The following is a 25,554-nucleotide window of genomic DNA, read 5'->3' on the forward strand; positions in this document are numbered from 1 at the left end:
GAGACTTCTTGCCAATTTCCCAGTACCTTCAATAACTGTACGTATGGTCCAGTAGTTTGGAATTTCACTTCTGAAAGGTTGATATAAATTGTAATCATTCATACATAAATTTCAAAAGGAAAGAAGGAATTATAGTTATGGTAATAACCACATTAATAGCAGCTACACTTGTTAGTTTCTTTCTGTTTGTTTGTTTGTTTGTTTTTGTCAGGAGCGCTTCTAAGTGCTTTACTTACATTGGCCTTTAAATCAACCTGTTAAGTAAAGAAATATTTGAAAAATTGAGATTACAGCAAATTTTTGAAATTAGGAAAACCAACTTGTAATACAATAGTTTTAAATACATAACATGGTCCAGAGAAGGGCTTTTGAGTACTAGGTTTGAGTCTTCTAGGTTTATGTTGATTTTGAGCTAGATAATTCATTTCTTTAATAATAAAATAGGAATATCTAGATTACCTATTTATTATGAGAATGTATAATAATGTTTAATAAATTACAAAATGTAAGCTGGAGGTATTGTTCTTAAGTAGATAACTTCAGGTAAGAGTTCCTAAAATTTTAATAAAGAAAGAAAAAACAGGTACCTTTTCTTTTTACAGCTAACTTTTATTAATAATTAGATCAAATTATTATCTGTTAATTCAAACTGTTTGTTTTTAAATAATGTAGTAGGAGATGATTATAAGTAGCCTGATATTTCTTACGCTTTTCATAGTAAAATTTGGAGGCCCATGGATTTTTGAAAAGTAATTTTGTTTTGATTATGTTCTTAAGGTAGTAAAATTCATTGATGGGGACTACTGTGTACTCTTAGGCTTCTTACAGATCATCCACAGTACTACATGTTCTTATCCTGCTTTGTCTTTAGAGGATTGTGATGTTTAATCACAGTCTTTCCTAATAGACACCACTAATTTCATCAGGCTTACTTCGTGCCTTTTTTATTAAATATTCTTCATCAAATAACCTGAAAAAAAAATAATTATTATCATTATTATTACGTACCAGGCACTGAATAGATCACTTTATATGCAGGGATTTTATTAACTAGTAAAATTACTTCTCAAAGAAGGTAACAAAAAATGTTTTTTTAATTGCAGTCTTCTTACAAAATTAATTTTTAAAGTTTTATTTTGCATATCCTTTTTTGAAAGATATCATTACTGTCTCATAAGCAGAGTACTTATCATTCTACTACAGATGTCAACTTTGCTGTTTGTGAAATTATTAAAATATCCTAAATATGTGATTTTTAGCTATTCATACTATTTTCAGGAGTTTTGGTTTTCTTTCATTTGTCTTTTCTCACTTTAAGCTAAGTTTTTGTTTCTGTTTTTTGTTTTGTTTGAGACAGGGTCTCACTCTGTCACCCAGGCTGAGTACAGTGGCACGATTACAGCTCACTGCAGCCTCAACCTCCTGGATTCAAGTGATCCTCCCAAGTAGCTGGGACTACAGGCGCACACCACCATGTCCATCTGATTTCTGATTTTTTGTAGAGACAGGATCTCACCATTTTGCCCAGGCTGGTCTCAAATTCCTGGGCTCAAGTTATTCTGCTTCAGCCTGCCAAAATGCTGGGATTACAGGCAGAGCCACTGCGCCTGTCCTTTAATTTTTAACATAATATTTTGTTGTTAGACCTAATACTCTAACTTTCAAATTATTCTATTCTATTTTACTTAAACCTGTTTTTCATTGTATTGTGATTGAGATTTTTTCTTAGTTTGTAGAGTTAAGAAAACCTTCTATAATTCTATTTATTTGTTAGCTTTTTATAGTGTTTAAAATTATTTTTCTGTATTCTAGAGCTATTTGTGTTTACCTGGAATTATACCACTTTTATACTCTCTAATCAATACTTATTTTTACTGATTTTTTAAAAGAAATTATGACCATTTTTAATGGCCAGTATTTTGAGTCACTTTCCTTTAAAATCTTGCTTTTTAAGAAAAATACTTTGTCAGGCTTGTTAAATTGTACAGTAAGCTCTATGTAGGATGATGGTGCTAGCATCTTCCCGAACTGACTTATAATTTTGACTCTTAATATACTATATAAGTAAGAGGATTCATCAGCATTTACTTTTTGTTCTTTTGCAGAGATGAATAAACATCTTGAAATGCTGATTTAGACAATGTTTTAAAAATGCTTTGATGTACTTTGGTATATGACTGACTCTTGCTTAGTTAAATGTTTTGCAGCATTATAACATAGTTGAATTCAGCTCATCTTTTAAAGCAGTTGTCAGAAAAATATGGGCCAGCATGGTAGAATGTATTAGCTCAATACATTGTCTCCATTTTATTATGAAGCTGCTGAGGAAGCTGTGATATACAGCACTGTCATTACAGATCTATTGTTAGGATGGTTCCACAGTCTTCTTTGCACTGCCATTAATTTATAGCAGTAAACAATATGTAGCCTTCCAACTGCAGCAAAGCAGAATCTTTTAATGAGGTGGATGTTATTACCACAATAAATCAGTGCTTTCACGTAATGTATAATTCAATGTGTGTATTCCCACTGTAACTTCTCTGAGTAAGCTGATAGTGTATCACTGTCATTGCACAGCTCCACTGGTCTTTTTTTTTTTTTTTTTTTTTTAACTTTCTTTTATTTGGGGACTTCTTTTTTATATGCTTGCAAATAAATGTGGTATGTCTTGATAGCTGTCCTATAGCAGGCTTCAGAAACCAACTGTAACAATAACAGCCAAAATCAATACTGTGGGTTCTACCAATATGGATCTCTGCAAGATGCCATTTTTTTTCAGATGCTAGTGAAATCAATCCTAATTGGTTTTAGCATTATATTCAAGAAACGTGATTCTATAACTATTGATTTTGGGGGTTATTCATTTGGAGAGTAATAAAAATAGGAGCAGATAAAGTGAATACTTAATATGCTGCAGAACCATACAAAAGGAGCATTGATTCTATTTTTAATTCATATAATTTGTCTTCTAGTGATTTTATTTCTTCTCTCTTTTCTTTTCCATGGCTCATTCTTTAGGGGCAGCAACTAAAATACATTTAAAGGCATTTCAAATTGGTTTTGTAACAAAGAAAGAATCCTTGGAGTCAGCTCCATTCTTAACTGGCACATATTTAGTAAGTCAGATATGATTCTTTTGTACAGAAACTAATGCTTTAAAATATAGCATTTAAATTAGTTTACTGTGAAACTGACTTAAAATAGTAATTAAAGATTTTTAAAATTTTGCTTGTAAAGGAAAACATGCCTTAAAATATGATAATATTTATTAAAACCAAGCTATTGAAAGAGAGTGATGCCAAAGATAGTTTTGAAAAAATAATTAATTTGATAAAGATAACCAAAATGATAAATTTAAGATGTTGCTTAAAATTATATAACATGAAAAGCAGTTTAAAAACTGGTCTGGGCCGGGCGTGGTGGCTCAAGCCTGTAATCCCAGCACTTTGGGAGGCCGAGGCGGGCGGATCACAAGGTCAGGAGATCGAGACCACAGTGAAACCCCGTCTCTACTAAAAAAAATACAAAAAATTAGCCGGGCGCGGTGGCGGGCGCCTGTAGTCCTAGCTACTCAGGAGGCTGAGGCAGGAGAATGGTGTGAACCCAGGAGGCGGAGCTTGCAGTGAGCCGAGATCGCGCCACTGCACTCCAGCCTGGGCAACAGCGTGAGACTCCGTCTCAAAAAAAAAAAAAAAAAACTGGTCTGAACATTGCTTCGTTTTCAATAAGATATTTCTCAGTGCATCCATTTTAAACCAATATTTTTGATTTATTTGTTTTAACATTTTCTCTACAAATAATCAGATATTTTCTTTCTCTTATAAATAAGGAGTGATTAACTAATAGGTGTTCATAAATTATATAAGGCAAAAGACTGTTGTGTATCTTTTTTAAAATAAAGATTTATTTATTTATTTGTTTGTTTGTTTGTTTAGAGACAGGATAGGGACTTCCTCCATCTCCCAGGCTGGAGTACAGTGGCATGATCATAGCTCACTGTAGGCTTTAAGGCGCCTGGGCTCATGTAATCCTCCTACCTCAGCCTCCTGAGTAGCTGGGACTACAGGGACATGCCACTATGCCCAGCTGATTTTGAAAATTTTTTGTAGAAACAGGGTCTCACTGTGTTGCACTCCTGGACTCAAGCGATCTCCCACCTCGACCTCCCAAAGCACTGGGATTGTAGGTGTGAACCACTGTACCTGGCCTCTGTATCTTATTAAGAGAAGTAATCTTATATATCATATCTTTTTCAGTGAATGGGTACTTAAACATTTTGAATAAGGAATAGAGATTTTCTAGAGATCAGAATTTTTTTGAGAATGAATTGTTACTTAAAGCAGTTGATCTTAACATTTTTTGAGCCTTAGACTCCTTGGAGACTCTCAAGCATATTCTCTGTGTCTTCATAAGGAAATGTACATGCATAGGCATGATCACACAGAATTTTGCCTGCTATTTAATGGAGTTCATGTATTAACTAAATGACAACAGCAGTAGCAACAATAAAGATACAGATACCAACTAACATCTATTAAGCTTTATCTTATGCTAAGCAATTTGCTAAAGGCAATTATTTCATTCAAACTCTTTTACCCAAATTGTAAAAGATTATCTTAAAAACCATAGTTAGCATTCATTGAATGTTGTCAGGCATAGTTTGTTGGACTTTAATGTACCTACTCATTTTTATCTTTCAAAACAACCTTCTGAATGAGTATTATTATCATTCCAGTGAGCTCAGGGTTTTGACCGTGTTGCTATGTTGCTCTGGGACCTCTGCTGTAAAGTATTATTTTCCAGTATAAGTTCATAATCTGTCTACTATTTTTTTTAACTATATATATAGTTCCTGCAGGCATATTTTTATCGTCTGGTTAAAGTATATACATATATGTGTGTGTATATATATATGTGTGTGTGTATCCTATATAGATATATAGGCATATTTTTATCCTTTGTTTTCACTCACACTAGTAGAAATTTCTAGTTATATCTTAACCCTATTTTCTCACAATTTCTTTCTTGTACTCCATCTCACCTATCTCCCAGTTTTGTTTCATCCTCTTCTAAGAACCCATTATAAGTCAGTCCTTCAGCTTTAAGATTCTGTTTCTGGTTGTTGCTTCTAATTAACTAAATGAGGTTTTATAGGTGCTTTCCAAAGTGTTGTATATCTGATATTTCATTTCATGTAATTGTCTTTATGTGATGCTTGTTATGGGTTGATTAAACACCTATGTTCCACTAAAACTAGACTTACGGAGAAATGATGGGTTCATCCATTCACTTACTTATATGTTGTTTTTAACTTGTGTTGAAAAAAAATTGGTTTTCTTTTTACTCCCAAAATGATACTGCGTTGCAGCTTAAATAGTATATATTTTTTAAATTCACTTTTATACCTACCAGTAGGATATCATCACGAGACAGGAAGATGTGAAGGATGATTACATTTATGTATTCTTTGTTTTTCCCCTGCCTATTGGCAGCCAATAGGAGCCCTGAACCCAAAAAGAGCAGCATTCTTCGCAGAGCGCTATGAATCATGGGAAGACGATCAAGTTCCAAAGTTTCACTATGGTACTCATTACTCAACTGCAAGTTTTGTTCTTGCATGGCTGCTAAGAATAGTAAGTTCAATTTGAATATTACACCATGACTAAATAAATTCAATGTTGTGAAGGATATGCAAAAATTAGAACTCATCAGCATCTTTTTTTGAACACTAAAAAAGTCAGTTTAAATGATTGAAGTTCTAATTATAAATATCTCTATATCTCATTTGGCTTGTATTGCCTTAAAAATGTTTCATCTGGAATTGTATGAATTTTTTTTCTTAAATTTGCCCCTTCAGATGGTTACTATCTTACCAGATTCCAAATTGTAACATAAATTCTTTTAAAATGCAGTTTATTAAAATAAGAACTAAGTAAGTTGTTACTAACACAGACATGTATTTATATATTTTGGAAAGTTGCCCCAAATGGAATAAGGTAAGTTTGTTGGTAAAACTAAGGCTGTCGTGTATTGATAATATATTGGTTAAACAAGAAATGTTTCTGTGAAATTGAAAGGTGATTCATCTACTAGAAAGCAATGTCTTTGGGAAAGCATTAGCAGCACATCATTAATTAAAGCTTGTTACAAGGATACAGGCAGACATAAATCCTAGAAGTAATTTATAGTGCTTAGCTAATTTCAAGCAATTATCCACTAATATGTGTTTAAGTGTTCTTTAACTAAGAGGAGGCTTTTAAATCATCCAAACATTTTTCTTTTCTTAATCATAAATTAAATATTGAGCCATAACAGTAGGAAAACTACATGCTGGACTATTCTCTGTACTATGAAGAAAATACATCTAATTTATGTCTGCATGATATTAATAAATTATTCTTGGAAAGGAAGGCTACCTGAAGAAAATGTTGCAAATACCAAATTTTTGAAATATTTAGAAATATTTCTTTTGAGGGAAAAATAACTTGAGAACATTAATGTAATAATTTATATATAATTCTCATTGTATACCTAGTTTATATTACTAGCTAGTACCTATTAGTCATTAAAATATTTAGTTCTAAGGATTTATAAAAACCACATTTTTATGCATGAGGGAACCTATGGATTTTTTTAATTGCTATTTTTTAGGAACCTTTTACAACTTATTTCCTAAATTTGCAAGGAGGCAAATTTGATCATGCAGATCGAACTTTTTCATCAATTTCCAGAGCTTGGCGAAACAGTCAGCGTGATACATCTGATATTAAGGTACAGAAATGTTTTGTTTTATTGTTGTTATTGCCAATGTATTACTTGTTGAATGAATGTTGAAAATTTTCTCTACTGCCATGCAACGCTATTTACTAAAGATAAATCTCAGAAGACGAAGTCCTTAATTGAATGGCCAAGAATTATAGCATTTCTCTCTCTGTCTCTGTCTCTTGTCTTTCCCTGTGGGTTTTTGTAGTTGTTGTTTTGTTTTTGTTTGTTTGTTTGTTTGTTTGGAGACAGAGTCTTGCTCTGTCCTTCAGGCTGGAGTGCAATGGCGCAATCTCGGCTCACTGCCACCTCCGCCTCCAGCGTTCAAGCAATTCTCCTGCCTCAGCCTTCCGAGTAGCTGGGATTACAGGTGTCTGCAATAATGCATGGCTAGTTTTTTGTAATTTTTTAGTAGAGACGGGGTTTCACCATGTTGGCCAGACTGGTCTGGAACTCCTGACGTCAAGTGCTCTGCCTGCCTCAGCCTCCCAAAGTGTTGGGATTGCAGGCGTGAGCCACTGCACCTGGCCTCTCCCTGTAAGTTCTAAATGACTGTCCCTCTTCTATCAGAATCTCTCCCTCCTCGCTCTCTGTCTGTTGTTGTAGAGTGGTTTTTTCCCCTCTTTCTCTTTAGAATCTTTCTGTTGAAGGGAAAATATGGTAGGTAGTGTGGATGTAAGGCATGTAAGGCACCATGCATAATGGGATTCTGAACTTTTTTTTTTGGAAACAAGGTCTCACTTTGTCCCTCAGGCTGGAAGTGCAGTGGCGCAGTCACGATTCACTGTAGCCTCAACCTCGACCTTCTAGGCTCTAGTGATCCTCCTGCCTCAGCCTCCTGAGTAGCTGGGACCACAGGCATGTACCACCACACTAGGCTAATTTTTTATTTTTTGTAAAGATGGGGTCTCCCTATGTTGCCCAGGCTGGTCTTGAACTATTTTAAGTGATATTCCTGCCTCAGCCACCCAAAGTGCTGGGATTACAGGTGTGAGCCACTGTGCCTGGCTGGAATTCCAAACTCAGTGAATAAAATTACTATAGTCTGAAAAATACCATGAGAAAAATCTCAGACATAGATATTTAGATACCCTACGTACCTGTTCTTAAAATAATTGTGTTTTGCCTGCCGCTGGTTCTAAATGCATACCTGACTTTGCTTAGTAAAGGATTCCATTATTAATAAAGCAAAATAAGAGTTATTCTATCTATATGCATGAAAGATCAAAGGATCAAAAACTTTGCACAGTAGCTAATATAATCCTTACTAGAATTTTGCTTCTACCCACAGAAATAGTCTTTTTTTTTTTTTTTTTTTTTTTTTTTTTTTTTTTACGTAGTGTCTCTTTCTGCAAGGTGTACTGTGTTAGATCTATTAAGTATAATGAGATATCCCTATGGTTTTGAAGTTCCTTATAATTCCATAGAGAAATATGATGTATATAAATAATTATACCATATGAGAGAAAATAAGTGCCAGATGAGAAATATTGGAGTCCAAAAGAAGAAAAGTTCTACTAATGTGTATGTTACTATAGAGTACTTAAAAATTTTTTCAGTGTAATGATAATTGCATCTTGCTTTTAGGTATGATACTTTCAAGTCTACAAAATGTATTCACATCTTACTGTAGAGTACATTGCTTGTGTGAAAGATACTTTATTAAAGAAGATTCTATTGTATGCAAAAATAATCTTTTATTGGGACATCTACAGGGTTTTTGATCTCACAAATAATATACTCTGATACACTCTTGAAAATTATATATCATATTCTTTAAAAATCACCAGTAAATAATTTTGAACTAGATGTGTAGATAAAGATAAATAAGAGTAGTTAACAGATTTAATAATTTTGTTAAATTTTACCTCTAATCTCAAAACTGTTTAATTACTTATATAACTCTTTTGAGAAATAATAAGAGAAATGAAAATATTGATAAGCCTGACATTTTGTTATGAAATTGAAGACTTATGTGTGGGTTTTTTTTTCTTTCCAAATTCCTTGATTTGTTAAGCATCTCATGACCAAATTTTAACCTCATACCTACGTTTGCTACTAGAAATATAAACAAAAATGAAGTCATGAATTTGAGGATTATTTTTTCCTGCTTTATAACAGCAATAGTAGGTATCTTCAGCTTTCTACCTCTATCTGTGCTAAGCATTCCTGTTCACTGCTTTGATGGACAGGAGGTACATATGATAGATGCTAGTAGTTTTGTTTTCTCTTCTTCCTGAATCTCAGCCTTTTTCTTTCAAGATTCTTTAATTAGTTTGTATTTGGTTTCATTTTCTCTAACAATTCTTTAAAATACCCTACCTGTAAAAAAAAAAAAAAAGAAAAAGAAACCTAAACAAAACAACTATAACATCAAAAGAAATCACCTGCTCTTCTTTAGCTTTCTTCTTCCTTTTCTTATTATTCTTGTTTTATCACAAATAATATGGAGTCAAATCCAGCTCCCTCTTATGTTTGGAAGCTCAAAATTTTTTCAGAACTTACTTTGTGAGGCCTGCTGATATTTTTCCACCAATGTGTATATTCTCCTCCTTCTCCATGTCCACCCCCATGCCCTAATATCTGTAGGATAGTAAGTAGGGCATTGATAAATTACCCCCATTTTTATATTGATAACCAGCTAATTAGGGCCCTAAAACTTAGTGACTTTCAAATACTTTGACAACTATATAATATATGGTTATATAGGCTATTTAAAGAACCTCCTATTGGTTGGTCTTTCTAAAACAGGAGGGATTTAATCATGCCTCTGTTGTTGTTTTGATCCTATTTTTAAAATGTTACATTTTGACACCTTAGAAAGCATATTTAAATTATTATAATAAAGATAAATGTATAAGAACACACTTAAATTACTATAATAACGTAAATATTTCATTCAGCTTTCACATATTTCAGGTAGAATCATTATTAGTTATAATTGTCAACTTTATTTATATTGTCTTGCTGGAGTTCCTAGAAATACTAAAGAAATGTTAAATAGTAGAGAGCAGATGGTGAAATATGATGGTGGGGTGGTAGGAATCATTTTATTGAGTAGATCCTAAAGCATACCTTGCCTGATTAATATAGTATACATTCTGCAAAATGTTTTTGTGAGATTTTCCAAAAATGAAATGTAAGGTATGTAGAAGATTTAAATTTTTTCAGAAAGAAAAAAAAGAAGAATAAGGTAACATTTCTGGTAACTTGTTTTTTGTTTTTTGTTTTTTGTTTGCTGAGGGGGAGTTGTTACTTTAGTATCTTAAAATCCCTATTTCTTAAATTTTACCAATACTCAAAGAATAATATTACCCAAAATTGAGGTTATTCCTATGAAATAAAGGTTAAAAATGTTAATTATTTTTATTTTAAAGAAGAAAGAGACCTTTTTTTTTTTACACTAAAGCAATCTTTTATTTATAGTACAGTTTACCGTTTTTAAAGTTTTGTGTATCATTTGTATTTCTCTGCATCATTGGTGATTCCATTTCAGATCTGACCTCTCAATGATGGCCTTTATTCTGCCTGAAGAAGCAGATCAGTAGTGTTGATCAGTTTTCTAAGTAGGCTTAGAGCTACTCTCCAATGGAAATATAATACAAACCACAAATATAAGCCACCTATGTAATTAAATGATTTCATAGTCATATTTTTAAAAGTAAAAAAAAATTAATAATTTATCTTAACCATATATTTCCAAAATATTATTTCAATATATAATCAATATAAAATTGTTAGATATTTTACATTTTTTGATACTAAGTCTTCCAGTGGTATTTTATACTTAACATTTCTCTATTTACATGACACATATGTGTTGAGACTAGCAACACATTTTGTGTTGCAACACATTTTGTGTTCAATAGCCATTTGTGGCTAGTGGCTGCTGTATTGGGCAGTGCAGATTTAGTGCGTTGTTTTGGAATCACATCAAGCGATAGTTTGGGCTTATGGAAAGAATGCCTTCACTCTTTTTAAACAATGATGTTTCTGATGTGTACTTCATCTAAAAATAAACAGATAATTAGTACCAACAATCTGTAATCTTGAAGACTGAAATGCAGAGTATTAAAGTTGGGTTGGAGAATCATCACTGTAATAAATAAAATTTTAAAATCCACAGTAGATTCTGTGTTTTAAATCTTTAAAATTCACTTAAATTTAGAAACTGGGGTTCAGAATAGATTATTTTCTTCAACCTGAACCTTGAATTATTATGACCAAATTTTATGTAACAAATTACAGACTCATGAAGTTTAAATGAATTTGACTAGACAGTTACATCTAAATATTGGGCAAATATCTAAACTTTTCTAGGCAATTTATTGTCATTGATTTTTTTCCCTTCCTCTTGAGGTTGTGTACTCATTTCAGATACCTTTAGTGTCGATAAATTCAATCTAATGGTGAAGTACAATCTGACTTGCTGCAGTTTAAATTCTTTTCTTTCTGTACTGTAGAAATGATTACTACTCTGTACTAGAACATAGAAGGAATCATAAATGTCACCCCGGTTCATTACTTTGGAATGGGGACAGTAGTAACTGGATCTGAAACAGAGGTTGTTGGAGAACCATACTTTTTCAGAAACCCTGAATTTAATATAATAATATATTATTAAAATATAAGCTGTACAAAAGTAAATTAGATTAAAAAGTTTGGAGGAACCCTGAGATATCATTTACTTTTAAAATTTTGTATTTTAATTGTGTTTATCCACTATCAGACTCTGGTTGTGATATAGCACCAAATATGACATAACTCTTGCCTTCAGTGGACTTTTGCAGTAGGGGAGATACCTACAATAAAACAAGTCCAAACAGTTTAGTACAGTAGACTCATGCTCCTTGGGCTCATGGATACAGCATCTGAAATGATGAGAAGGAAGAGGAAAGAGGAAATTCAGAACCAATCATGGGGGACCTTCTGCTTTGTGAAAGAGGATGAACTTTATCTTGGGTGCAGTGGGGAGACTTGGGAGAGTCTGAAGCAGAGAAGTGACATGAGTAGATTTTGTGCTTTTAAGAGATCACTGTGATTGGTGTTGAAATATGTATTGCCCTTGTCGATGGCCCAGAGTGGATCCGTTTCAGATCCTTGCCTAAGTTGTTAATTAGGCAAGGAGCAGTGAAGGCTTATATTCAGTAGTGCCAGTGGGGCTAGAAAAATGTGGATAAATTTAAGACATATTTAGAAGGTAACTGCTAGGATTTGGTGATTTGTCTTGTGAGATGAGAAAGAGTGAAAGATTAAATTTGACTTGGGAATATATATATATATAAAACACAGAAGAAAGAACAAGTTTTGTTAGGTCATAGATATTTAGCTCCCTGCCTTTAAGAAGAAAACTATGAGAAATCAGTTGAAATCCCCCAAAACACGTTTAGTTAGGCTAGCATTTTTTGGTTATTTACTATATTTAATATAGAGTGCATTTAGAATTAAAAGAATAAGATAGACATAGTTCTTTAGTTAGCATATCTCTCCAGATGAAAAAGACAGGCATATATAAAATAATTTTTAGTACAAATTAGATAGTGATAAGTGCTATAGTAAGATATAAACAAAATTAAATTAATTCTGACTGGGGGAGATGGGATTGCAAATGACTTTACAGAATAAGTGATTTTTAAGCTGTATCTTAAGGGATGCAAGAGAGTCTAACAGACCTCCCACATTTATGTCTCTAGCCTGTATGTTTATCCTGATATCTGACTACCTCCTCGACATCTCCGTTTGAATATATAAACTGTATCTTAAATTTGACATGTTCAAAACTAAATTCCTGATCTTCATTTCTTCAAAGCTATTCTTCTTCCAGTTTTCCCCATATAGTAAATGGTTTCCTATTTGAGTATAAGCTGAAATCTTTGCAATATAAGACCCTACACCACTTAACCCCTTTCCAAAATCCTGTTGCATCTTGAGCTCTTCTATTTGCCACCCCATTCACTCTGTTCTAGCTAAACAGGGTCTACTGGTGTCCTTCAAGTACTTTCCACCTCAGCACCTTTGGTTTTCCTTTTCCTTTCACCTGAGGCATTTGTTTTAGTTGTCTTTAAGAACTCATTCTTCTTCCCTTTCAGGTTTTTGCCCAAATGTCACCTTTTCAGTAAGGCCTTCTCTCTCCTCCCTATTTAAAATTGCTCCCCTCACCTCATGCACTTTTACTTACTCCCTGACTTCATTTTTCTTTATGTCACTCACCATTTGACATATGTATCTTATGCTTATTGATTTGTTTATTATGTCATATCCCACTTGAACATTAGCTCCATGAGATCCTAAATTTTTGACTGTTTTGCTCATTGGTTTATCCCTAGAATCTACAAAGGTGTTTGGAATGTAGCGGCACTAAATTAAATATGTATTGCATAATAACGTGATGAAATGAGGAAGAATGTTCTGAGCAAGGGAAGTGACATGAGCAAAGCTCAGAAAAGATGTTTGGCACATTGGGAAATGCTTATTGATCTGTTAATTGGTCTTATGTTTCGGGTGTGTAGAAAACATAGAAACAGAGATTCTGAAAGGCAGTTGAGTCTAACATGAAGGCCTTTGGTAATAGTCTAAAAATGCTTGAGTTAATTCTATAAGCCAGTTCAGCAAGATAATAGTTATGATTGACTTTGCAGTCTGCCTGATCTGTGTCACAGCTATTAAAGAGATGCAAACAAATGAGCATTTGGTTGACTGTAAGGGACAGGAGGCATAAAGCTTTTCTAAGAGTAAGTGAAAGAGCCTGGGAAAAAGAGCGAGGTAGTTTGAGGAGAAAATAGAGAGTGTATGCTTATTCCAGCCAGAAGGGCACAGCAAAACTCAAATGGATATGTTCCTGATATGGAGTGGGACTACTAACATCTCATTTTTTAGGATGAGATTTTCTGTCCACAAGAGAACTGGTAGCTGGATGTCAGATGTTGACCACAAGTTGTTAATGATTCAGTTTTCTACATTTTATTACTGTGATAGCCTTGCAAACATGGACATACCATCACTGGTCATATCTTGGATTTTTCATTTAAAACCTATTTTACAATTTAATGTGCATCATTAGTGGTGAGTGTATTAAGTTATGACGTTGGTAGGGTTAGTAAAGTTTATTCTCTATTTATAGTTAAGTAAATAGAATGCAATTAAGTCCTAAGAGATACTAAATATTATTTTAAAAAAAAACGACTATGCAGTAATATTCTATGAGCTCATATATAATTTAATATTTAACCCTTAAAAAGTTTTAAATGTACATATGCATGTTGAATAATAATGTATAGTGGAGGTGATCATAGAATGGTTTTGTGGCTTGTGAGATTTGTAAAACATGAGACCTTTGACTTGCCCTCTACTACCTCAGAAATCCCAGAGGTCTGCAATCTGAAGATAAATTAGGTTTCTTTTTTCCCTTAGCAGCACATCTTCTACCATGTTAATACATTCCATGGATGCTGATATCATCAGCATTAGGCCCATTTATAAGAAAATGCTTAGCTACAGTTAATAGAACATAATTGATGGAAATGTATTTCTTAATTATTTAGTTTTTAAACTTAAACTTCGATGATTTAGTAATTTTATTTCTTAGCAAAAACATCTTCACTCTGTTCTCAGACATCTTTTTTAATAATTTAAAGTTTTAAAAAATGCTGAAAGTAAAATTAAAATCTTATCCTTATTCATGCATTTGCACATTTTCAACTTAAGTGCTCATTCATTTCTCCTTCCTATCTTCCCTCCCTCCTTCTGTTTTTTTGCCAGCCTCTCTTCTTTTCATCAGTGAGCTCAAACTTGCTCAAATATGTCTGTTTATCCTTGCTTTTATACGTAACTTATACATAACTTATGATTTGTTAATTTAGCCACATCTCTTTAGCCCTTTTCCTCAAGGGCTAAGGGTTTAATGATGAACCTTTGTGCTAATTTGTTTAAGTGTTGAAGTTTGTACTCATGTCTACAATGAACTACATTTTGCTCATTGATAAAAATTACTTGAAACCCTGAATATTTTTCTTCTCATGCTATTTACATACCATACAGAAAAATTAAAACCCTGTTAAGACATTTGGAAAATAGTCATATCTTCCAGAATTATAAAAATGCATACATCTGTCAAGTGTGATTTGTTTTTAGACTGGTGACCTTATCATATTTCTTGTTCAACTAAAAAATGTAGACTGTTCATTAATGTGTTCTTAGAACTGAGATGAGTGGTCCTTCTCCCATACTAAATATATATCTACCAATTATTCCAGAAAAGGTTTAAGGTGCACATTTTATTTGCATCTTCTCTTACGGCAGTTACAACTCACCTTTTGTTTGCATTATTAATGCCCATTATTTCTCTCCAAATTATAATTTATTTGGAGATAAGGGTCTAGAACAGCAAAAGGCCCAATGGAGATGTCCATTTCAAACATGGAAGTGAAAAATGTGTTGAAAGCAAGAGAGAACCATAAATTATTGGGGATATTTATCATAATATGAAGCATGTTAAGCCCTACTGTCATTGCTAATAAAAAAGATAATATATTTGTTTTGAATGTCATAGTTATTTGGCAGGAGCTATTAAGTCTCAAATACTTTTGTGGGCATATATATTTTTGAAAGTAAGTTTTGTTAAGTATTCTTAGAATTATGTTAAATGCTTTTATAAATGGGCATAATTCAGTGAATGACCTGTTGGCTTTAGGATTTAGGCAAATTGCGTCTGTAATTTGGGATTTTTATCGTGAATCCTACTAATGATAATAAAATCTTATTATATATAGAATTCCATATAATCCCATATGAGCCTCACAACAAACCCTGTGGTTTTGAAATGGCAATTGAGGTGAGTAAGGGTCACAGAAATTAAATTTATTTGAGTGCATGTGACAGTAAGTTGAGTAGACAAGACTTAAACCCAATTATTCTTTCTACTATATCAGACTGAAATAGATTATCATTTATCTATTGATTTGTAACCCTTGATTTTTCTTTATTGTAGTGCATTTGAAATAACAGTTTTATAATATCTAAAAACCACATAATATTTATAGGGTTGGTCTGGAAGGATTATAGATTTTTTCTTTTCCAGTTTTGAAAATGATTGTTTTTCTTTTACTGTAGAGAAAAATTGCATTTTATCTACCAAATCAGGACAAACTAAATTTAAATATCAACTTAAAAGCTTTCAGATATGCAGTTGATTTAAAATAACTATTATAAATGCAATTCACTGTACTTGATCTCTAGTGAATGTTTTCAAAGTTTTATTACTTACGGGCTAACAAAATAAATACTTGAAAATTAAAAGGTATCAAAGCATGCACCTTATATTTTTATAATATATTGTTAATCAGCTCTTTTTTGTTATTTAAGAAAGCTTATTTTCAGTTTTTTAAATCATTTTTTCAGTGGTGAAAAGCTAAAATTTTGCTTTCACATTTTTTTACTGTCAGTATTCCTAAGCAGTGCACCTTAAATTAGTTAACTTCTAATTTATCATGTTTCTATTTGAGTTGTCAGGATTTTATATTTAGGAAAAATAAAATAAATGTTTAATTTTAATTAAAAAGGAGCTTCTTCATTTTTATTTCTATTTTGATTATCTTGTTTCTTTTTGGTTGATAGATTAGTAGTTGGTATGTTTGCCCCAATATATTGAAGTGGTGGGTTTAGTTCAGTGCATACAATTGGTGACTATTAAAAGGAAAATCATATAGCCTGGCTGCAAAGATTGTTCGTATCAGTGGAAATTATACCTTAATAAAGAAAACTAAAGCATATGTGTGGTCACAACCAATCCTTGTCATTATGCCGTGAAAGCCTTGGGATTTGTGATCAAAGCAATGGGCTTATCCTGAACTGTGGTATAACCTCTGGTTGAACCTTTCAAATTTTTATCTTAGGAGATGATACACTAAATGTTGGCCATGCTACCTGCCTCTAAGACTCATCTACCTAATTAAGTGATAGAGATTAAAATTATTGTGAGCAAGCCAGAAGAAAATGTGAATTGTAAATGTATCTGTCTTCTGTCAGTGTTGTTTACTTATCATTTTCCACTGATGTTTTAAAGAATTGCTGAACATGTGTTTTTTATCCAGAACTGACTGTTCTGTTCTGATGAATATAAAACATACTTCACTTTGTAAATGTGCATTAAAAGTATTAGAAAGGCATAATCTTTGACTCTGTTACTACATTTCATCTGTCAAAAGAGATAATTTTGAACTGTTAGATTTAGTGTCGTATCAAGACATGGTTCTTAGAAGGATGCTTTTAGTATTAAGTTGGAGTTCTACTGTATAACTTAAATGCCATTGTCATCCACAGTAAGATTTTGGCTGTATATACGCTTATTTATTTTGTTACATATTGGTATATATCAGTTGAGTTCAGCATGTTTATTTCATATTAAGAGAGTAGTGAACTCTCATCACTGACTTATTCATGCAGATTTTGTTGTGATGAGACTGCAATATAGTTTAAGTACAGCATGTCCTCAAATAATGTCATTTCATTCAATGTTTTGTTATATCGCTGGTGAGAAAAAAACATGAATTCATGACCGGGGCCACTGTCTGTGTGGTGTTTGCACGTTCTTCCCATGTCTGTGTGGTGTTTTTCTGGGTACTCTGGTTTCCTCTCACGTCCCAAAGATGTGCACATGAGGTGAATTGGTGTGTCTACATGGTTCCCGCCTGAGTGTGTGTGTGTGTGTGTGTGTGCGCACGCACCTGGTGTCCTGCTATGGGATGGCACCTGGTGTCCTGTCCAAGGCAACATGGGTTCCTGCCTTGCGCTTTGAGTTGCTGGGGTAGGTGTAGGCCACCTGCAACCCTGAAGTGGAATAAATGGGTAAATAATTATCTTGTGTTTGTTCATCTTCCTTAGATGTATATATAGCTCACATTTATTTCAATATTTAATATTACAAGTGTTTTGGGTCTCTTGTTTAGAAGTTTGGCGATGTTTTTGTGGCAACCAAAATATGCCATAGGAACTTAACTCATTTATATCAACTAGCCTGTGGGAAAATTGGTTTTGTTATATGCCATTGTATGTAAAGTTGCAATTTCCAAGAACCTGTCGATGACAGTAAGTGAGGATTTGCTGTATATATGTTCACTCTCTTATTTAATTGTGCTAATTTGATGTTCTTCACACTGTATGTAAAATCTTAATAATCTCTCTCCTCAATATTTGTTTCTTAGAAATGCTTGTCATATTTTAAATTCACGTGTAAAGTCCTCAGTTTCATGGCTCCTTCCATTTAGAAGGGGATACAAACAAGCAAGCAGTTATAATACAGATTGATGAGTTCTGTGTTAGGGAAATGCAATGTATTACTTTTCCCTAAAGCTTTCTCTGGTCACCCCAACTTTTAGTCATAATTTTCTCATTTGAATTTCTAGAGTGCTAGTTGGTTTCACAACTATTTTCTCTTAAAAATATATCCTTTCTCTATTACTGATTTAGATCTGTATTCTGGAGTGGGAGGAACACTCATATTATGTATCGCAGACCCTAAAACAGTTCTCTCTAAAGAGTAAGAACTAGCAGGAGAATGGCGTGAACCTGGGAGGCGGAGCTTGCAGTGAGCCAAGATCGCGCCACTGCACTCCAACCAGGGCAACAGAGCGAGACAGTGTCTCAAAACAAACAAACAAACAAACAAACAAAGTAAGAACTAACCTACAGGGGCGTCCCCTAGCCCTAGCAGGAGGGAGCCCACGTGTGCAGAGGTGCTGAGAAATCTCTGCCCGGTGCTGGAGCTGCTGTGCGGGCCCTGCAGTGGTGCTGGGTCGGGCCCAGAGGCTGCCCACCCAGAGCTGGGATGCCAGAAGAGCCGTTGGTGAGGACATTTCACCGTTTGGTCTCCCCTTTTGTGGGCAAGCAGGTGATCAAGACAGGGGCAACAGTAAGCCTGCAGTCTCTGTGGCTCCAGGACACCCAGGTCCATGGAAAGAAATTATTCCTTAGATGTGATCCAGGTGAAGAAATGGGGCCTGCTGGCAACAGCCCACCGCCAGAGCCTCCACGGAAAGAAACGCAGAAGGAAGGGACTGTGGACCCAAAGCAGGCCCGGGAGCCCACTGGGCAGAAGACCCTTGATGCCTTCTCACTGTCCGCAGAACTCGTCCCCCGGGGAGAGGATGATTACGAATGTTTGGAAGGAGACACACCTGCAGGAGATGCTGGGAGGTGGCTGCGTGTCAGCTCTTGTTTGTTTGGCAGCATTTGGGTGAACGATTTCTCCAGAACTAAGAAAGCCAGCAAGAGCGGGTACTGGAGGGAACCTGCCCCGAGGTTGGTCCTGTACTTTGGTGGTGGTGGTTTCCTGGCATATTATAATTGTCAGATGTCTTGGAGCTCTTCCCCAGAGGTCACACCCACCTGTGACATCCTGTCTGAGAAGTTCCATTGAGGACAAGCCTTGGAAGCTGTAGGCCAGGCTCAACCTGTCTGCTATACACCGTTGGACCAGAAATACTTCTCAGGGCTAGGGAACATCATTAAGAATGAAGTCTTATACAGAGCTGGCATCCATCCCCTTTCTCTTGGTTCAGTCCTGAGTGCCTCCATGTCAGGAGGCCCTGGTGGATCGCATGGTAGAGTTCAGTACAGGCTGGCTGCAGGGCAAGTTCCAGAGCAAACCGCAGCACATGCAGGTCTACCAGAAAGAACAGTGCCTTGCTGGCCACCAGGTCATAAAGAAGCCATTTGGGCCTTCAGGAGGGTTCCAGAGGCTCACCTGGTGGTGCCCACAGTGCCAGCCTCAGTTGTCAGAGTAGCCAGAGCAGCGCCAGTTCTTCTAAGGAACTCGGGGTGCTCTTCATGGAATCTTGCCTCTTGGGGAACCTGATGTCTAAGTGTCTAGAGAGGAGGATATGGGCAGGGATGGGGTGCAGAGCATAGTGTGGGTCAGGGGTGCCAGTGTTATAATAGTCATCTCCCTGGAGTTATGTTGAAGGCAGAGTTTTCATAGGGTTAGGTTTGTTTTTATTTTTCCTTTTATAGTTCAGTTAATTCTTCCTATTGAATTGTGCCATTGTGAAAGATGAGAAAAGTCATGATGATGGGTAACGGGAAAACCTCCCAGAAGTCAATGGGGCAAGAAAAAAGAAAGCCTATGGGAAATAGCTGTGCTCCAAACATGGCTTTGCAGCTGATGTGGGGTTTTTGGGGTTTTTATTTTGAGACAAGGCTGAACTCTGTTTCCTAGGCTAGGGTGCAGGGGCATGAACTCGGCTCACTGCAGCCTTGCCCTCCCAGGCTCAAGCAGTCCTCACCTCAGCCTCCAGAGTAGCTGGGACTACAGACATGTGCCATGATGCCCGGCTGATTTTTGTTTACTTTTTATAGAGATGGGGTCTTGCCATGTTGGCCAGGCTGGTCTTGAATTCCTGCACTCAAGCGATCCTCCCACCTTGGCTCCCAAAATGTTGGGACCACAGGTGTGAGCCACTGTACCCAGCCAGCTCCTGTGTTGTTGTTGTTTTTGTTCTGCAACTTTGGTTGATTTTAAGGCCCTCCATTTTGGAAAGCAGGAAGAAAGTAATTTTTTTTTTTCTTGTTCCCCTGGAGGATCCAGGGATGAGAATAGAGTGGCCTGAGAGCGGTGCTTGGGTTCAGCCTCCTACCAGGTCCTTCCTGCTGGACGCAGACACCAAGAGCCTGGAGTGGAGCAGAGAGCTGCGCCTTCTGGGGTGCTCAGTGGTCTGCAGAGAAAAGCTACTTGTTTACTCCTTAAGTCAATGTATTTGTGACTGTTGCTGTTAATATGTTGAACGATTCAGGAATCAAGGGCTATGGAGAAACTCCTTCAGGTTGTTGGCAACAGGTAAATGAAACTAGGACAGTGACATGAAAATAAATCTCTCTGTTAAACAAACAAACAAAAAAGAATAAGAACTAAATAAATGTGGTTTCTTTTTTGTGATAATGATGTGCTACATCACCCTTCATTTCTACCTAAGGTTTAAATCAAATAATTAAGAGGGGTTCTTGTGAGTTTTATTATTTTAATAAAAAATAACATTTACATTCTATTTGTATTTCTGCCCATACTGAATTCTTCCTGCATTTTTTTTTTGTGTGTATATACATATATAAATATATACATAAAATGACATGTTTACATGTTATTTTTATATATATATGTATAATGTATATATGTATTTTTTTTGAGACAGGGTCTCGCTCTGTCACGTAGAGTACAGTGGTGTGAACACAGCTCACTGCAACCTTCTGGGCTCAGGCAGTCTTCCCCATCAGCCTCTCGAATAGCTGGGACTACAGGCACAGGTGATAACCACCATACCTGGGTAAAGTTTTTTATTTTTTGTAGAGACGGGTCTTGCCATGTTGCTCAGGCTGGTCTTGAACTCCTGGAAACAAGCCATCCTTCTGCCTTGGCCTCCCAAAGTGCTGGGATTACAGGCCTTAGCCATGGTGTCTGGCCTAGAAATATATTATCCTGGCTGGGCTTGGTGGCTCACTCCTGTAATCCCAGCACTTTGGGAGGCCGAGGCAGGCAGATCACCTGAGGTCACGAGTTTGAGACTAGCCTGGCCAACATGCTGAAACCCCGTCTCTACTAAAAATACAAAAATTAACCAGGTGTGGTGGCAGGTGCCTATAATCTCAGCTACTCAGGAAGCTGAGGCATGAGATTGAACTCAGGAGGCAGAGGTTGCAGTGAGCTGAGATAGCACCACTGCACTCAAGCCTGGGTGACACAGCAAGACTCCATCTCAAAAAAAAAAAAAAAAAAAAAGATATTATCAGTTAATATATTGCTAACTTTTTACCATTATTGAAATAGATATAAAATTATAACCACCAACTCAAGTGTACATGAAATATCCTAATTTGAACTCAGCCCTTCTTCATATTAGGCTGGTGAAAAATTCCTTCATAGTTATTAGATTGGTAGGGCAGAGACCTTCTTTTCTCAAGGCTTGAATGAGAATCCAGGCTTATGCGATACCTAGAAAACTGGCCTTCACATCTTTAGTCCATCGTTTTCTTCATTAGTCATATCTTTATTGTCTAAGATACATATGGTCTTTTGGAGGCATGCAGCTCTGATGATTTTACCAAGTTAGTGTTAGAAAATATTTGCTGATGCCAAAAGCCATGGTGCCAAGGGACTAGCTTCCCTGTGTGCACCATGCATGGGGCCACTGTGTACAGTAGGCAGATTGTTCTTCATGAAAGGGCACTTGATTGAGAGAAAGAACGGAAGCTAAAATCCAGCCTGTATTTACTCCATTTACCAAGCTGAATTCTCTTAGGGCTACATTAGCCTAGAAGTGTTGCCTTTTTTCTAATTCACATTGAGGCACTGTATGGGCGTATAGTGACCCTCTCACCATTCCCCATCCTCTGGGTTCCTGCCTAACCTCTTCATCCCTTCTCCTTCTCCTTTCCCCCAGTCTGGGGTGGGGGGTGGTAAAGCTGACTGTAGATTTTGAGAACTTGCTTCCCTACTCTTGGAAAACATTTATGCCTCTTCTTTGGCTTTTCTTTCTTTAAAAATACTAACATGTGACTCCTCCTTCACCTGGATACCTCACATACTCTCTGTTTGCTTAGAGATTCACACAAGACAGAAAAGAAAGATGCCTTCAGGAGACCTCTGCTCTGGACCCTGCAAATGTTCTTGAGAAAGGAAATGCCTGACTACTCTCTTAAAATTAAAGGTGAAGGGAGTCAGAGGTGAAAAAGTAGAGTAAAACACAAATACATATCTTGATAAATTTCAAGTGAAATGTTGAAAGCTTAAATTTTAGTTTTTACATTTTTAATTTTGAAATGTTTACAATGTCCATTGTATAAAATTTACATAAAATGTTTCCTTAGGAAATCACAAAATCCATAGTAATTAAATGGAAATTGATGAGTCATTACTTTCTTCCCAGCATGATAGAAATTATGTAGCTGAAAGACTTGAAAGTTTGAAATTGCTTTCTTCATATCACTTATTAAAAAGTTCTTCTTTGTTTTATGGGTGGTTTGGCTCCATTTAATTTCTACTTAAAATAATGAATTTATATTTAGTTTACGGTGTCAATATTAAAGTAACATAATAATTCATAATAAATTTGTATTTAAAAATAAATTGGGCCAGGAATAAAGATATTTTTGGGAGGATTGCTTGAAGCCAGGAGTTTGAGACTAGCCTGGGCAACATAGCCAGACCCTGTCACTGCAAAAAAATTAAAAAATTAGCCAGGCATGGTGGTGTATTCCTATAGTCCTAGCCACTTGGAAGGCTAAGGTGGAAAGATGGATTAAAGTTTGAGGTTACAGTGAGCTATGATTGTGCCACTACTGTACTCCAACCTGGGTGACAGAATGGGACCCTGTCTCTTAACCAAAAAAAACAAAAACCAAAAAACAACAACAAAAAACTTGTGGAGAATATTTGTTTTGAGCAAATAAATTTTTTGTCAATTTGTTGAGTAACCTGAATGAAATAACAGATGTGGAAGATATAGACAAATATACAAAATCATAATATTTTGTTGCTATATATTAGAATGATTGAAAACTTCATTTTTGTAACAATTGCTATGAAATGTCATTTGTTCCATTCTGCTTCCTAGAATTGGTGTTGGTAAGAGTACTTTTTAGGTATATTTTTGCTATGCATTATGCATCTCTAATTTACAATAGAAATGATGAATCTCTCAAGTTTTAAAACTCAGGGGAAAACTAGCACTTACAATTCATCCATTATAATTATTGTTTTGAATCTAGGAGAATTATAAAACAAGAGCATGGTAGGTATAACCAGCAAAAGAAAGACAGTATCTTCTAATCATGATAGAGTGTCAGTGGGAGTGGAAGTGGGCAGCAGGTATTACTGAAATGAGAATAACTAGTATTTAATTAAGCAAATGCTGCTTTTGATTGTCAATGAACAAGGAAAGCATGTTCCTCCCTCTTTATTGTAAAACAAGGCCTGGGAATGGTAACATTCATCTTCAAAAGCACAGGTATTATGAAGTGAAAATAACATATTTTGGTAAAATTTGTCAAAGCTGGAAATTAACTGAATACACACTTCTGCAAATTAATACTAGAAAATTATATAGTGTTTTATTGGGATAAATCACAACATTACAAAAATCTTTTTCAATTAATTTTATTTATATAACAATTGCTATACATAGAGATATATATGAAAGATACATGTATTCAGGATAGCCAGTTGTTTTCTCATCGTGAAAATGCTAAAAGTTTAGAGTTTCTTTTCCTTTTTTAAAAATCCCTTTGCATATAAGTTAAAAACTTAATTTAAAATGTTTAGCACTGCATATACTATGTAAGTAGAACCCAGGCTTATTTGATGACTAAGGGCACAAGCTTTATAAACAAATCCTGGTCCAACTTCCATATTTATAATATCTCAACTGATAACCTTGCACAAAGTATGTTTTTGAGCCTTAGTTCATTTTTTAAGTAGAAATGATACTTTACTTTGTAAAGTGGTTGTGAGATTAAATGTAATAAGGTTTATTGAGTTTATTTATTTATGCTATGAGAGTATGACTCATACCATGCAATAAGTGTTAGCTCAGACAAATTGGATATAGCTTTTTGCTTCATAAAATAACACACATCTGCCTTTTCCCCTTTTGTCAATTAGAATTATATGCATTGTTTTCAAAGATGAGACTCTTAAAATTTTTGTGTGATTACAGTCTAATTTTATTTATAGCTAAGCTTTAAACAAGGTCTTTTTAAAAAAAAAATTGTTCAGTTTAAATACTTTTTAAGTCTAATGGTCAGGTGGTTGTCAGCCATTTGGAAGGAGAACAAGCTCATTTCTACCCTGCCTAGTTAATTATTGTGATTGTAAACAAAGGATGTACAATTCAGAGTCAGGCAACATTTCACATGGATGATGGAGGTGATAATAGCTTAATTCCGGCTGGATTTTTTTTCTCTGCTCTGGCAAGTTCATACTGACCTTGTCCAAAATCTGATGACCTCCCTATTTTACTCAACTGTTTGGAAAGCCGGGCCTGCCATAGCTGGCCCTGAGGGGGTATCTGAAAGACCACTGAACCACTGACCCATGTCAAGACTGGATTTCAAGTCTGATCTACAGAGCCTCTGAAATAGTTATATATGGGGTTTATTACACACAAAAGGCTAAACAGCTGCATTTTTCTGCTTATTAAATGTCATTATTAAAGTTACATACTGAATTTACTCAGTTTCTCATGCAAGTCATTTTCTAGACTAATTTTAAATTTTCATCTTTTATCAGAGTTGGTGTCTTTAAACTTGACTGTTTTGAAATGTGAGGAAAATGTACTAACAAACCATGGCTAAACTGTAATAAATTGTCTTCCTGGTTGATGAAGAGACCAAGGCAGTGGCATTTTAATGCTTATTAAGATTTTGGGTTTTTCTGGCAAAAATTCCATATACCTCATAAAAAATCTAGCTAGGTTGTCATTATTGTTACAGCATGGTAATTTATGTTTATAGCTTGTCAAACCTCAGTTATTACTAAAATGTTTGTATTTAAGAGTTTTGAGGTTATGAGACATGTCATGAAGGAAAGCCTGTGAAAGGTATTTATACCAGTAAGATGTAATTTAAATTGGGTTGGATAGGATCTATCTACCTTTTGAGAAACTGTGACAGGGCTATGATATGCAAAGAAAAAAAAATTCCCTGTGTTTATTTTGTTCTTCTGAACAATAGAAAATGATCAGGTCCTTTTTTTGAATATCTAGTCAGTATCCTACAGTTTATAATATCACATTGTGTCTTATTTTTATA

General features: G+C 35.1%; 3 protein-coding genes and 1 pseudogene across 9 annotated transcripts in view; 2 read left to right on the top strand and 2 right to left on the bottom strand.

Moving 5' to 3' along the window:
* Positions 1 to 25,554, bottom strand: part of RPS3A (ribosomal protein S3A) — a 1,130,248-nt gene that overhangs the window by 660,366 nt on the left and 444,328 nt on the right. The window lies entirely within an intron of this gene.
* The window catches only part of LRBA (LPS responsive beige-like anchor protein), a 758,453-nt gene that overhangs the window by 580,768 nt on the left and 152,131 nt on the right, over positions 1 to 25,554 (top strand). For all 5 annotated transcript variants that reach the window (XM_050791167.1, XM_050791166.1, XM_050791168.1 and 2 more), the window contains 2 exons: positions 5,493 to 5,633; positions 6,652 to 6,771. In XM_050791167.1, coding sequence (XP_050647124.1) covers positions 5,493 to 5,633; positions 6,652 to 6,771 — 261 coding nt within the window. The remainder of the gene's footprint in view (positions 1 to 5,492; positions 5,634 to 6,651; positions 6,772 to 25,554) is intronic.
* Positions 1 to 25,554, bottom strand: part of MAB21L2 (mab-21 like 2) — a 501,930-nt gene that overhangs the window by 136,892 nt on the left and 339,484 nt on the right. The gene's annotated exons all lie outside the window — the stretch shown is intronic.
* LOC126955039 (endonuclease 8-like 2) lies at positions 16,133 to 25,549 on the top strand (annotated as a pseudogene).

This window comes from Macaca thibetana, chromosome 5 (genome assembly GCF_024542745.1).
Source record: "Macaca thibetana thibetana isolate TM-01 chromosome 5, ASM2454274v1, whole genome shotgun sequence".
In the NCBI taxonomy this organism is placed as follows: Eukaryota; Metazoa; Chordata; class Mammalia; order Primates; family Cercopithecidae; genus Macaca; species Macaca thibetana.